The 11,345-nt window shown below is 33.1% G+C and overlaps 2 protein-coding genes across 2 annotated transcripts; both read right to left on the bottom strand.

Moving 5' to 3' along the window:
- Positions 1-8,348: 8,348 nt before the first annotated feature.
- PpBr36_03806 (uncharacterized protein) lies at positions 8,349-9,634 on the bottom strand (the record flags this gene model as incomplete). The annotated part of the gene is made up of 4 exons (XM_029890975.1): positions 8,349-8,423; positions 8,883-8,981; positions 9,313-9,480; positions 9,617-9,634. 4 exons carry the CDS (start codon positions 9,632-9,634, stop codon positions 8,349-8,351), a joined length of 360 nt encoding a protein of 119 aa, XP_029753100.1.
- Positions 9,635-10,198: 564 nt separating this feature from the next.
- PpBr36_03807 (uncharacterized protein) lies at positions 10,199-10,742 on the bottom strand (the record flags this gene model as incomplete). Its single annotated transcript, XM_029890976.1, has 2 exons — positions 10,199-10,251; positions 10,601-10,742. 2 exons carry the CDS (start codon positions 10,740-10,742, stop codon positions 10,199-10,201), a joined length of 195 nt encoding a protein of 64 aa, XP_029753099.1.
- Between the last annotated feature and the right edge of the window lie 603 nt (positions 10,743-11,345).

The raw sequence follows: 11,345 nt of genomic DNA on the forward strand, positions 1-11,345 counted from the left end.
ATCCCTATTAATTACCGTTGTACGGTTAATTAAATTAACCACGGCAAATGATAAACAATATTATAAATATAATGGTAAACCCGCCGTTATAATGGTAAACCAAAGCTTATCCAAAATAACCCTAACGGACCGTTCCGTTAGTCCGTTTTGGTCGTGGTTATAAGGATTTAAAATGTTAAAATTGATATTTTTATTTGTAAACCAATTTTAAAGGTTTGTATTAATTTCGTGCCCCCTATCGAAGTGAAAATTTAGGGGGTAACGCCCGTACGTAGCTTTTAAAACCTTAAAAAAACCTTTAATAACTATGAAAACCATAGGTCCGGTTTTATTTTTTCGTGGGATAAACCACCGAAAACGTAATTTTCGGTCCATTAATAATAAAAATACTGGTTTTTTATTATAAAGATTAGGTTTAAAAATTATTATATCACCTTGTATAAAATCAAAAATATTAAAGGGTGTAAGGAGTGCGATTTTATTTGTACGCCTAATAAAAATGGGTTTAATATAAACAATACAAGTAATTATCCTAATTCTGTCGAAATTAGGTAAATTGTTAGTAATTTTAACGGTTTTTTTTTAACAATAATAACCCTATATGCCCCAAACGCCTATACTATAACAGGGTTTTTTGGGCCTGGATTTCGTTATAATTACTTGTAATTCCGTTTCCTTTAAAGGTTAACCAACCGTCCGTAATCCGTTTTAGGCTTAAAAGGAGGTAATTTACAGGGGTTTGCTTTAAATCCGATAATAAAGGAGGTTTTAACAACGGATTTCTTATATGGGAAACCCCTTTTTTTCGGAAATAATCCCTTTTATATTAAGCTGTATAAAAGGGTTATTTAACGGTGTACCGGGCCTACGGGGCCCAATTTTACGTGGATTTTCAGGGTTTTTACCGCTAAATTTCTGCGTTACAGGTGAATTTACGGCTATTTCCGTATTTTGTTCGGGATTTAGCTTTTCCGTTACCGTATTTTCTTCCGGTTCCGAATCGGTGTAAATTTTATAATCCCTTTTAGGGTTTATATTATTTAATTTTACTTCCAACGGGGCTGCGTAACCCTTTATAGCCCTTTGTAAGGCCATGCTAAAAAACGGTGCTATATTTACCTATTATACAGGCGTAATTCGAAATAACGTTATTTCGAACAAGGATATCGCACCCTTTAACCTTTAAATAAAACGAATGTTTAACGGTATTTAAACGTCCCCACGCTTTGCGATCTTTATCGTACAAAGTATTTTTTAATAATACCCCCCTAATGTTATAGTGTATAAAGTTATTAACGATATTTATTCCAAACGAGGGGTTATATAAAACGTTATTTAACGTAACCTTTTTGAATTCGTCAGTTTTTTGGCCGTAACGGACCTGTATTTTTACAGTTCCGGTATTTATAAACCTAATAGGGCCACCTCCTATACTGATTTCGATTGTAAAGCCGGGGGTATAATCGGTAAAAAATTGCTTATTTGCAAAAATATGGTGCGTATTACCTGTATTGTACAGGATAAGGTAACCTAGTTTCTATGGTTTAAAAGTCCCTTTTACGCCGCGTCCAGGTTTCGTTTTAGCCCTAAAATTAGCTGTTAAAACCTATAGTTCTAACGTTTTACCGGTATCGGTTTCCGAATCCGAATCCGAACGTGATTTTATAATTCCGTTAATAGCGGAATTAACCTCCTATTCCAAAGCGTTATACGTTGCGCCTTCGTTAACGTTACCTGGAATCGAACCAGTAAATAATTCGAAATTTATAAAAATTATAAACGTTCCAACGGTTAATTCGCTGGAGTTGGAGGATTTAGTATTTTTTGCAAAAGCAAAACCCGAATTAGAGTTTTTACTAGTCTCAGTGCTCAGACTAGACCCCCCTGCTTCGCAGTGGGGACCGAGCGCTCCATGTACCTTTCAGCCACATGGCTTTTCGACCAATTACATTGGCCGAAAAGATCGCGCTCGTTCTAGTCTGAGGACATCTTGTCGCATTTCGCCGTTCACGGCGGTACCACCAACGATAATTTGTCGCATTTCGCCGTTTATAACGGTATTGTTAATGATATATTTAATATTACGATATCGCTTATAATTATTTTATTGATATAAGGATAATTTGTGGTATTCTGCCGTTTGTAGCGGGTATATACAATATATTCGCATTATAATGGCAAAAGAAAATAGTGTACCCATAGTATGCAAATAAATATTCGTATAAAACAATAAATAAAAATTATAAAAATATATAGTAAGTTGCGTTAGACTTATTGGAGTTTGCTGATTAGTTGATTGCCGGCCGCGTTTTTGTAACCACTGTATTTAAAAAGATATTAAAATATTTAGTAAAATGTGTAATTTTTCATTATATATAATTTTTATTTTGAATAATAGTATATAATAGTAATTCTAATTTTAGTTACAGTATTTATAGCCTAGCAGACCTAATATTGCAAAGTGCATGCAATTATCGATTTAAATAAAAATATTATTAATATTTGTATATTAATTAAAATTTTGTTAAAAACTTAAATAATTTACGCAAATGTTGGTAAAATTAAAAGCAAGTTTATTTCAGACATGGTTTTATTAATTCATTAAAGAATTTTATTTTATTTTTGTTTTATAAATTTTATTAAATTAAATAAAGCAATATATATTTAAATATTACAAATTTAGCATTTTTTTATATAAAAAATAAAAAGGGCGGGTATTGTAGATCGGGTTTTACGTTGACGTTTATTTATAAACATTATCCACTTTTTCAAATTTTGGTTTTATTGATATTAAAATTGGTAAAAATGTACAAGCATTTCGATTATAAAATATATATAAAATTGGATACTCTTTACCTATCCGCATATTTAACGGCTTATAGAATTAGATATACGTACCAAAATGTAGCATTGTATTAAATATATATATGTCACTCCCCACGTGCAAAAGCCTTAAGATTTGGCTGCAAAACAAAAATAATATAAAATTAATCAAATAAAGCAAAAAAGTTTATAAAATACACATTTAACATTTTTTCTTATTAAAATGTTTTTAAAGCCGATATTATAGGTAAAATAGGACCTGGACGTTTGTTTATATACGTCATCGAATCTTTAAAATTTTGGTCTTATTATCGTTAAAACTGGTAAAAATATAAACGAGTTTCGATTGTAAATTATATATAAAAAAATATATATTTTGCCTATCCGCTTATTTAACTGCTTATATAATCTGCTATATGCACTCAAATTCCTAATAACAATATATACATATACACCACCCTCCACGTGCAAAAAGTATAAAATTTGGTCAAAAATTAAAAATAATATTAAAAAAAGTCGAAAATCGAAAAAAAAATCGAAAAAACAGTACCGCCATGAACGGATTAAGGGCAGGTGGTATCGAATTCGGCCATTATAAAAGATAAAAAAATAAATCAAATCGCTGCTAATAGCAATACTAAGCGCTATCTTTAACGACATTTTTCTTTTTTAATATTTTGCGTAATTGTGGAATAATAAAGGAGTGTCGGTCGAAAAAAGGCCAAAAATACCGCCATGAACGGCGAAAATCGACAAGTTGTCCTCAGACCTGAACCAGTGTTCTTTGGATGGACCCACAGGTACATTGCAAAGCCGCAATTGAGCCACGCTCAATTGTGGAGCTCTGGGCTTCAGGGATGAGCCCTGAGACTAAGTTTTTACTTTTTTTTCGTAATTTAAAGGTGTTTTCCTGCCCATTATTTTCCTTTTTAACGCCTTTTTTAACGTTTTTTTACCCGTTTTCTGCCTTTAAACCTATAATTAGCGGCTTTAACCGTCATAAAGCCTAATATCGAATTTTCGGATATAAAATCCGTCATAAAGTATTGCAAATTTAACTTTTCCGAACTTTGGCTTATTGCCTGCAAAACCCGTTGGGTATTGCGTTGGCGTTCGGTCCAAATAGGGAATATCCCCTCCAGGGCCCGTAGGTATTAATTTCGTACGTTTACGGGGTAAATTTGCACATTAATATTCGCTAATTTCATGACTAGTAAATTAAAACGGTTATTATATTTAGGTGTTATTCCTTTAAATTTCGAAAAATCTAAGGCGTGGAATTCCCGATATAGTAAATTTCGATTAATTTCGGGTGCAACGGAGTAGCTATTTTCCAGGGTTTTATAAACCGTTACCGGGTTAAAATACCATGCAATGGATTTTAAAAATTTTTTGGTTAAATTGTTTTTTATAAGTAATAATAGGATTAAGTGCTCGTATTCCGGGAAGGTATAGCCAATTTTAAAGTTGGAAATAAATTCCGCTGCTTTTATAGCCCTAAATTGTACTATTAACGCCTGTTTCCACAACTCGTAATTGCTAACCCTTATTAATTTACAATTTTCGGGAAAAAAAATACCCGTTTCGATAGTTTTTTACTTATCCCGTCACCTAAAATTAGGTTATTAGGTGGATTAAAGGGTGCGGTAACGGGTTTGCTTTCCGAATTATTATTAAAATTAATGGAATTTCCGCTTTTTGAGGTTAATAGGGCAGTTAATTGTTAAATTATCCTTTAAAATTAATCCATTTGCGTAATTAACGCTCTGAATTGCAGGTTTTAGGCCTGTAATTTTGGGGTTAAAACTTCGTTTGGGCTGGGTTTAAACCCCTTATTTATTGGAATTGGGCCTGAAAGGCCCGACATAGGGCTATTTCCCATTATAAAGTAATTTAAATTATAATTGCAATTCGCTAATTTATAATTATAATTAACTCATTTAATTGTTTAAAAATAAATACCTTATTTTAACTTAGGATTTGCTATACCGTTTGCCTTTTAACGGGTATAAGCCTGTAATTGCCATTTACAGGGTTTATTGCTATTTTCAATGGTTAAAATCCACTAAAATACAGGGTTGGAATCCCTAGAATCCCCAATTAATGGATGCACTAGTATTTGTACCAATCCAAATGCACGTAACGATTTTAATTCGTTAAATGGGTGCAGGGTAAATTGCAGGGTATCGTGCAGGGTAAACCGTAGGGTATTGTACAGGGTAAATTAACCATTAACGTAATTTCGCTAATGGGTTTATGGGCTATTAGCTAACGAATACAGGGGTTTTTGGCCTTAATTCGCTAACGTAAACCTTTTTAAAAATTTGAACCAATTACAATAACGTGCACGATCCACAAAAACCACACCAAAAATTTTGGATTTGCAATGCAAACGATCGCTGCAATACCTGAAAAAGCCTAAATCGAACGCTAATTTTTAACGATCCCCACTGTAAATACAGGGGGGTTAAATGCTAGATTAACGCCTAAAACCAACAATTTGGCATAAAAACAGCAATATCTTCGTCAATATACGTGCTGTAAAAATGCGACAACAACTAAAATAAAACCTAAATTTCAGGTTTTCCAGCGATGCAAAATGCATTTTAATGCACAAGCTAAAACCTCTCCGGCCTTATAACCAGTTAACAATATGGGTTGCTAACAGGGGGTTAATTATTAGCTTAAATGCGGCGTGGTGCTAATTGCGTTATAAAAACCCATAATTATAAGGTTTAAATACATTATATTATTTACTAATTTCTGGATTAATAAATTTAATTCATTGGTGGGGGAAATTTTGCTTTATTTCCCTTACATATTTTCCGACATCGAAATGGGGGTCCGTACCCCGCAAAGGGTTCCGGTACCGCACACTATTTTCTGAAAAATTATTTTGTATACGTTGTTAAAAAAACACCCTCATTTCCATATAAACCATTTCTGGGTTCGCACTAATTTGCTAATTTGGTGAAAATTTCAAGCCGTTACAGGGTAGCTAGCTCGTAAATGCAGGGTGGGTATTAAACCCGGTGAAGGGTGAAACCCCATTCGCTAATTTTAAATCGCAATTCCTGCAACACACAAAATATAACAGAAAATCTAACAACCTCAACAGCCCCACTTCGGCACTATCTATTATGGCTTATATACAAATAAAAGTAGACCCATTACATGCTAAATAACGCATATAATTAACAGTTTTTTTAATGGGTGGATGTATAGCGTATTATATGATATATACCCTATGCGAACTGTAAAATTAATGGGTTTGCGTTATTTGTATTAAAATTTATATGTAAAAGTTTTTTTCGCTTTTGCGATTTTCCCTATATAAATTTTAACGGATTATAATCGTTATTGGTGAAATGCGAAATGGGTATCGATGGTGTTTATAAATGGACGTATAATATATTAAATAAAATTTACTTTATACGGATTATAAAATAAATAATTTTGCGATATTTGGATTAAAATTTGTACGTAAAAATTTCTTTCGCTTTTGCGATTTTTTATATATAAATTTTAACGGATTATAATCGTTATTATTAAAATGCAAAATGGGTATCCATAATATTTTTAAACTAATAATGGGGATACCGCCATAAACGGATAAAAGGCGGGTTATATCCAATTTTTAATTAACGTACCGGGTGCAAAAAATTTTGGATTTATAAAAAAAGCTTACCGATTCCTATTTTTAACGATGTTTTTTTTCGATATTTTGCGTGGTTGTGGAATAATAAGGGAATATCGGTCGCAAAAAAGCCAAAAATACCGCCATAAACGGCGAAAATCGACAAATTGTCCTCAAACCTAAACCAAAGCGTTTTTTGGATGGACCCACAAATACATTAGTCTCAGGGCTCATCCCTGAAGCCCAAAGCTCCGCAATTAATCCACTCCGTTCGCTTCGCTCCACTTCGTGGCTCAATTGCGGTTTTGCAATGTACCTGTGGGTCCATCCAAAGAACGTTTAGAACGAGCGCGATCTTTTCGGCCAATGTAATTGGTCGAAAAGCCATGTGGCTGAAAGGTACATGGAGCGCTCGGTCCCCACTGCGAAGCAGGGGGGTCTAGTCTGAGCACTGAGACTACAAATACATTGCAAAACCGCAATTGAGCCACGAAGTGGAGCGAAGCGAACGAAGTGGATCAATTGTGGAGCTTTGGGCTTCAGGGATGAGCCCTGAGACTAACTGCATCTTTTAATTACACAAAAAAATTAAATAATGAGACGATTTATTCCCGTATATGTAAAAATTTAATAACGTAATATTAACAAACGCCGGTCGCACATTATTAAAATATTTGGGAAATTTCGGTGGTTTTTTTTCTTTACAAGGTATGCGAGTCGACATAATTACAAAACGCCAACAAGTGCGAACGGTAAACGCCTAAAGGGACAGGGACGCGCTTTTGCGCGGTTTCGTTATAAAATGTCGCAGATATTATAATCTTTTCATATAGACCCCTCCTAATACTTTTTCCACGCTTTTTCCATACTTTTTCCATGCTTTTTCCATGCTTGAACACATTTACTGTAGGTATTTGGAGCTCGCCGCGAACAATTACTTTGGTAAAAGCCCACGCACATACGTACGGTAGCTCCGTAGTATTAATAAAAATTAAATTGGCACTTTAAAACCGGGGCGGTAATTACGGCTGCTACCATTAGTCCAGCGAAACATTTATTAAGCCGTTAAGGCTATTAAGTACATATGTTTCAAAAATCGAATTAAAAAAAACCAATAGTATAAATCCTTTTATTAAACGGAATCAAATTTTAAAATAAAATCGATAAAAATATCCGGGATATTCAATGCTTTTATTTCCCTTTTGGTGGCCGTTAAACTTTCATTTTTACCAGTTTCGATAAACAATACACCGTTACCCCCACCGTAATCCTCCGATAAATCACGTATCCAATTATATCGGCAAAAAATACATATTTCGCGACCCAATTTTAGATACGTGGGATAAGAAAATTTTGTTTTAAACAGTTCCCGATATTTTTTATTTAAATGCGCGGAAAAAATGCGTCCAGGAAACGTTATTAATCCGCAAAAAAGGTATAAAACCTTTTTACCTTTATACTTTTTTGATCGGTTTTTATCAGCTTTTTTTACATTTCGAAATTTTGATAGGTTTGGTTCGAAATGCTTAATTTCCCCTTTTTCCAATTGCAAATTATTATTATTTTTTTTCCGTTTGCGACGAAAGCTAATCCGGTTTACATTTGGTATAACCGTGGCGTTATGTTTTCCATAAATTTTTACGACGTGGTTGTTCCATTGATAAGTATTATTTATCGTGCAATCCGGTTTTTCGTTAATAATATTGCAAATAGGATAATTAAAAGGTTTATTAGATTTTCTTTTTGCGTGGTGGATTTTTGTGTTATACCGTATAAGAGCTTTTTTCGAATTATATATACGCCTATATAAACAATATATATGTTTTAAATTATCCAGCCGGTCACGTATAATTAACGTCGTCGTCGTGGCGGTTTTTTTCGACGGCGGTTATTGTAAAATATTGTATTTGCTATAAAACGTAATAACATGGCGTTCCCAGTTTGCAGCACCGTTAATAACGCACTAATTTTTGCAATTGGGGCAGTTAAAAGGCCGCGGGAATTAAATTTAATAAATGTTAATATTATACCGCGTTAGGTTTTTCCGCTTTGTAAACGTAATTTTGTATAAAAAGCAGGTCGATCCCGGTACCTGTATGGGTTATTGCAAACCGATATCTTCGCCTAATAATGTTTTAATATCGCAAATTTTGCATTTAAAAAAGGCAATTAAAAAATTGCTAAAAACGTTGGACCCAATATTATTTTTGTTTAAGATCTAACCAATTTATATGGTTGGTATAATTAAATTTTGGTGCCGGGTTTTCCGAGGGTTGGTATATTCGGTTTAAAAATCGTTTAATTTTTTATTTTTTGCATTACGTCGATCGATTTTTTTCCAGAATTTATTTTTCCTTTTTTCCACTCCGCGGGCGTACAGGATGTCGATCGATTTGTTTATTTGCGATTAACTACGGTTAACCTGCTTTTGAACCTTTAAAAAACAATTATCTTTAAAATTGGCATATTGGTCACGGTAGGCGCGGATGCGAAAATTCCTTTTAAAAAAGTCGAAATCTTCCTGGGTAGGGTATATTGGGGCATTTTCGTTTTATATAAAAGATGTATTACGTATAAATTCCGACAGTTTTTCAGTTATATTACCCCCAATATAATTAGGAAACGCAATCGTTAACAAATTATAACCCAAATCCCTAAATTGGTAGTTTTTGTTAAATATAAAAGTGGAATATAAAAATATATAATTTCGTTGGGTAGGTTTAAAAACTTTTAAAATTTTAATTAACATGGTAATAAGGACGGGAGTAACCGCATTTATTATCGAAACGGCCGTTTGCGTTTATTCGCATGAAATACGGGCGTATTGGGTTACTATAACCAGCCATATTAACCAAACGCTTCCAAAACCTTAGCAAAATGGTATAATTTATTTGGATAATTTCCCGATCGAACATTTTTTCCTTCCAAAAAAATTTAACGTATTTCACCTTTTTAGGCCCTTTTAAATTTTTTAAAAACGTTATTAAATTATCAGCGGCGAAAGCATTATTTGCGATAACCTGCGATAGGAGGAAGGTTAAAAGGTAGATAAATGGGTCGTTTGCAAAATATAATGGGATTTTAACTTTATCGTTAAAAATATTAGCGCGTATTAACGGTAAGTCCCTTGGAGCAAAAAATAATCAAAAAACATACCTTAAAATTATTATTCATTTTTTATTTTAAAAAGTGCGAACCTTTTTTTAAATCCGTTTATTTTGTTGGATAATAATATTGCAGCGAGGAATTATCTTTTTCCTAATAAATTGTGGATTTCGGACCAAATTTATTTTGATTTATTTATATTTTAATTTAACGGTGATACCGGGTTGGAACCCGCCCAAAAAACATTAACAGGATTATTTTATGGAGGTTAATTCGATTTTAGCGTCTATAAAAAATGTATTTCGCCTTCGTCCAAAACGCCGTTAAAAATACGATAATATTTGTGGAAATTGCCGCGATTTTAACGAATGTTTACTCCCGAACGAAATTGTAAATTGTAAATAGTTTTACGATAATCCATTATCGTAAATTATATAATTATAGGCGGTAAACACCAATAAACAGGGTTATAGGTGGATATACGAACCAATAACAAAAAAAGGTATAGGATTTACGTTTACAATATCGCTAATTGGGCCCGATCCACGCCGCGTTTTACCGTTTATATACGTTAAAATCCACAAATTAGGATTATAGTCGGTAACGATTTACCTTTTTCGATAAAAAATGGTATTATTGGCCGCCATTACAAAAGTCTTCCACAAATATAAGACCGTTAAATCCCGCTTTACCGATCGTTTGGAATAATTTTCCAATTTAATCGACAAAATTTATCGTTCGGAATTTTCAATATAATTTTCGAAAAACTATTTGCAATAATTTATCGCTTTAAATTTTGGGGCTTTTATTATAAAAATTAAATTAAATTTGGTTAAACTTAACGTTAGGGATAAAGTTGCTAAAATATTTGCTGATTTAAATTATCCTAAAATTGCCGAATTAGCAAATAAATTATTTAAAAATATATTGCATATAAAAACGCCATACCAGGAACAAAAAAAAATAATGGTTTTAACCTTTTCCATTATTATATTACCCGCTCCTATGCGAGACGGTAATTATCGTTATCCCTACGTGGCCTATCCAGTAACGGGTTATTTAAAAACGTAATACGTTTCGTTTCTAATAACGCGCGCTTTTCCTCGAATTTTAAATCCTTAAAAGTTTGTATTAACCGTATCGTTACGGTAAAAACTACCGCGCGTGGAATTTCCATTGCAAAAATTATCGACGCCGTTAAAAAGGTTCGTATTAAATTATAAGCGAAAAAAAGGTAAAAAGGTGGCGGGCCCTTTTTTTAAAAAGAGAACGGCGGACCGCAAGCACTTTTAGTCTCAGGGCTCATCCCTAAAGCCCAAAGCTCCACAATTGATCCACTCCGTTCGCTTCGCTCCACTTCGTGGCTCAATTGCGGCTTTGCAATATACCTGTAAATCCATCCAAAAAACGTTTTGGTTTAGGTTTGAGGACAATTTGTCGATTTTCGCCGTTTATGGCGGTATTTTGGGCCTTTTTGCGACCGATACTCCCTTATTATTCTATAACCACGCAAAATATCGAAAAAAAACATTGTTAAAAATAGGAATTGGTGAACCTTTTTTATAAATCCAAAATTTTTTGCACCCGGTACGCCAATTAAAAGTTAAATATAACCCGCCCTTTATCCGTTTATAGCGGTATCCCTATTATTAATCCAAAAACATTATTAATACCCATTTCGCATTTTAATAATAACGATTATAATCCGTTAAAATTTATATATAAAAAATCGCAAAAACGAAAGGAATTTTTACATATAAATTTTAATCCAAATATCGCA

Source organism: Pyricularia pennisetigena, chromosome 3, assembly GCF_004337985.1.
Source record: "Pyricularia pennisetigena strain Br36 chromosome 3, whole genome shotgun sequence".
NCBI classification, from domain to species: Eukaryota; Fungi; Ascomycota; class Sordariomycetes; order Magnaporthales; family Pyriculariaceae; genus Pyricularia; species Pyricularia pennisetigena.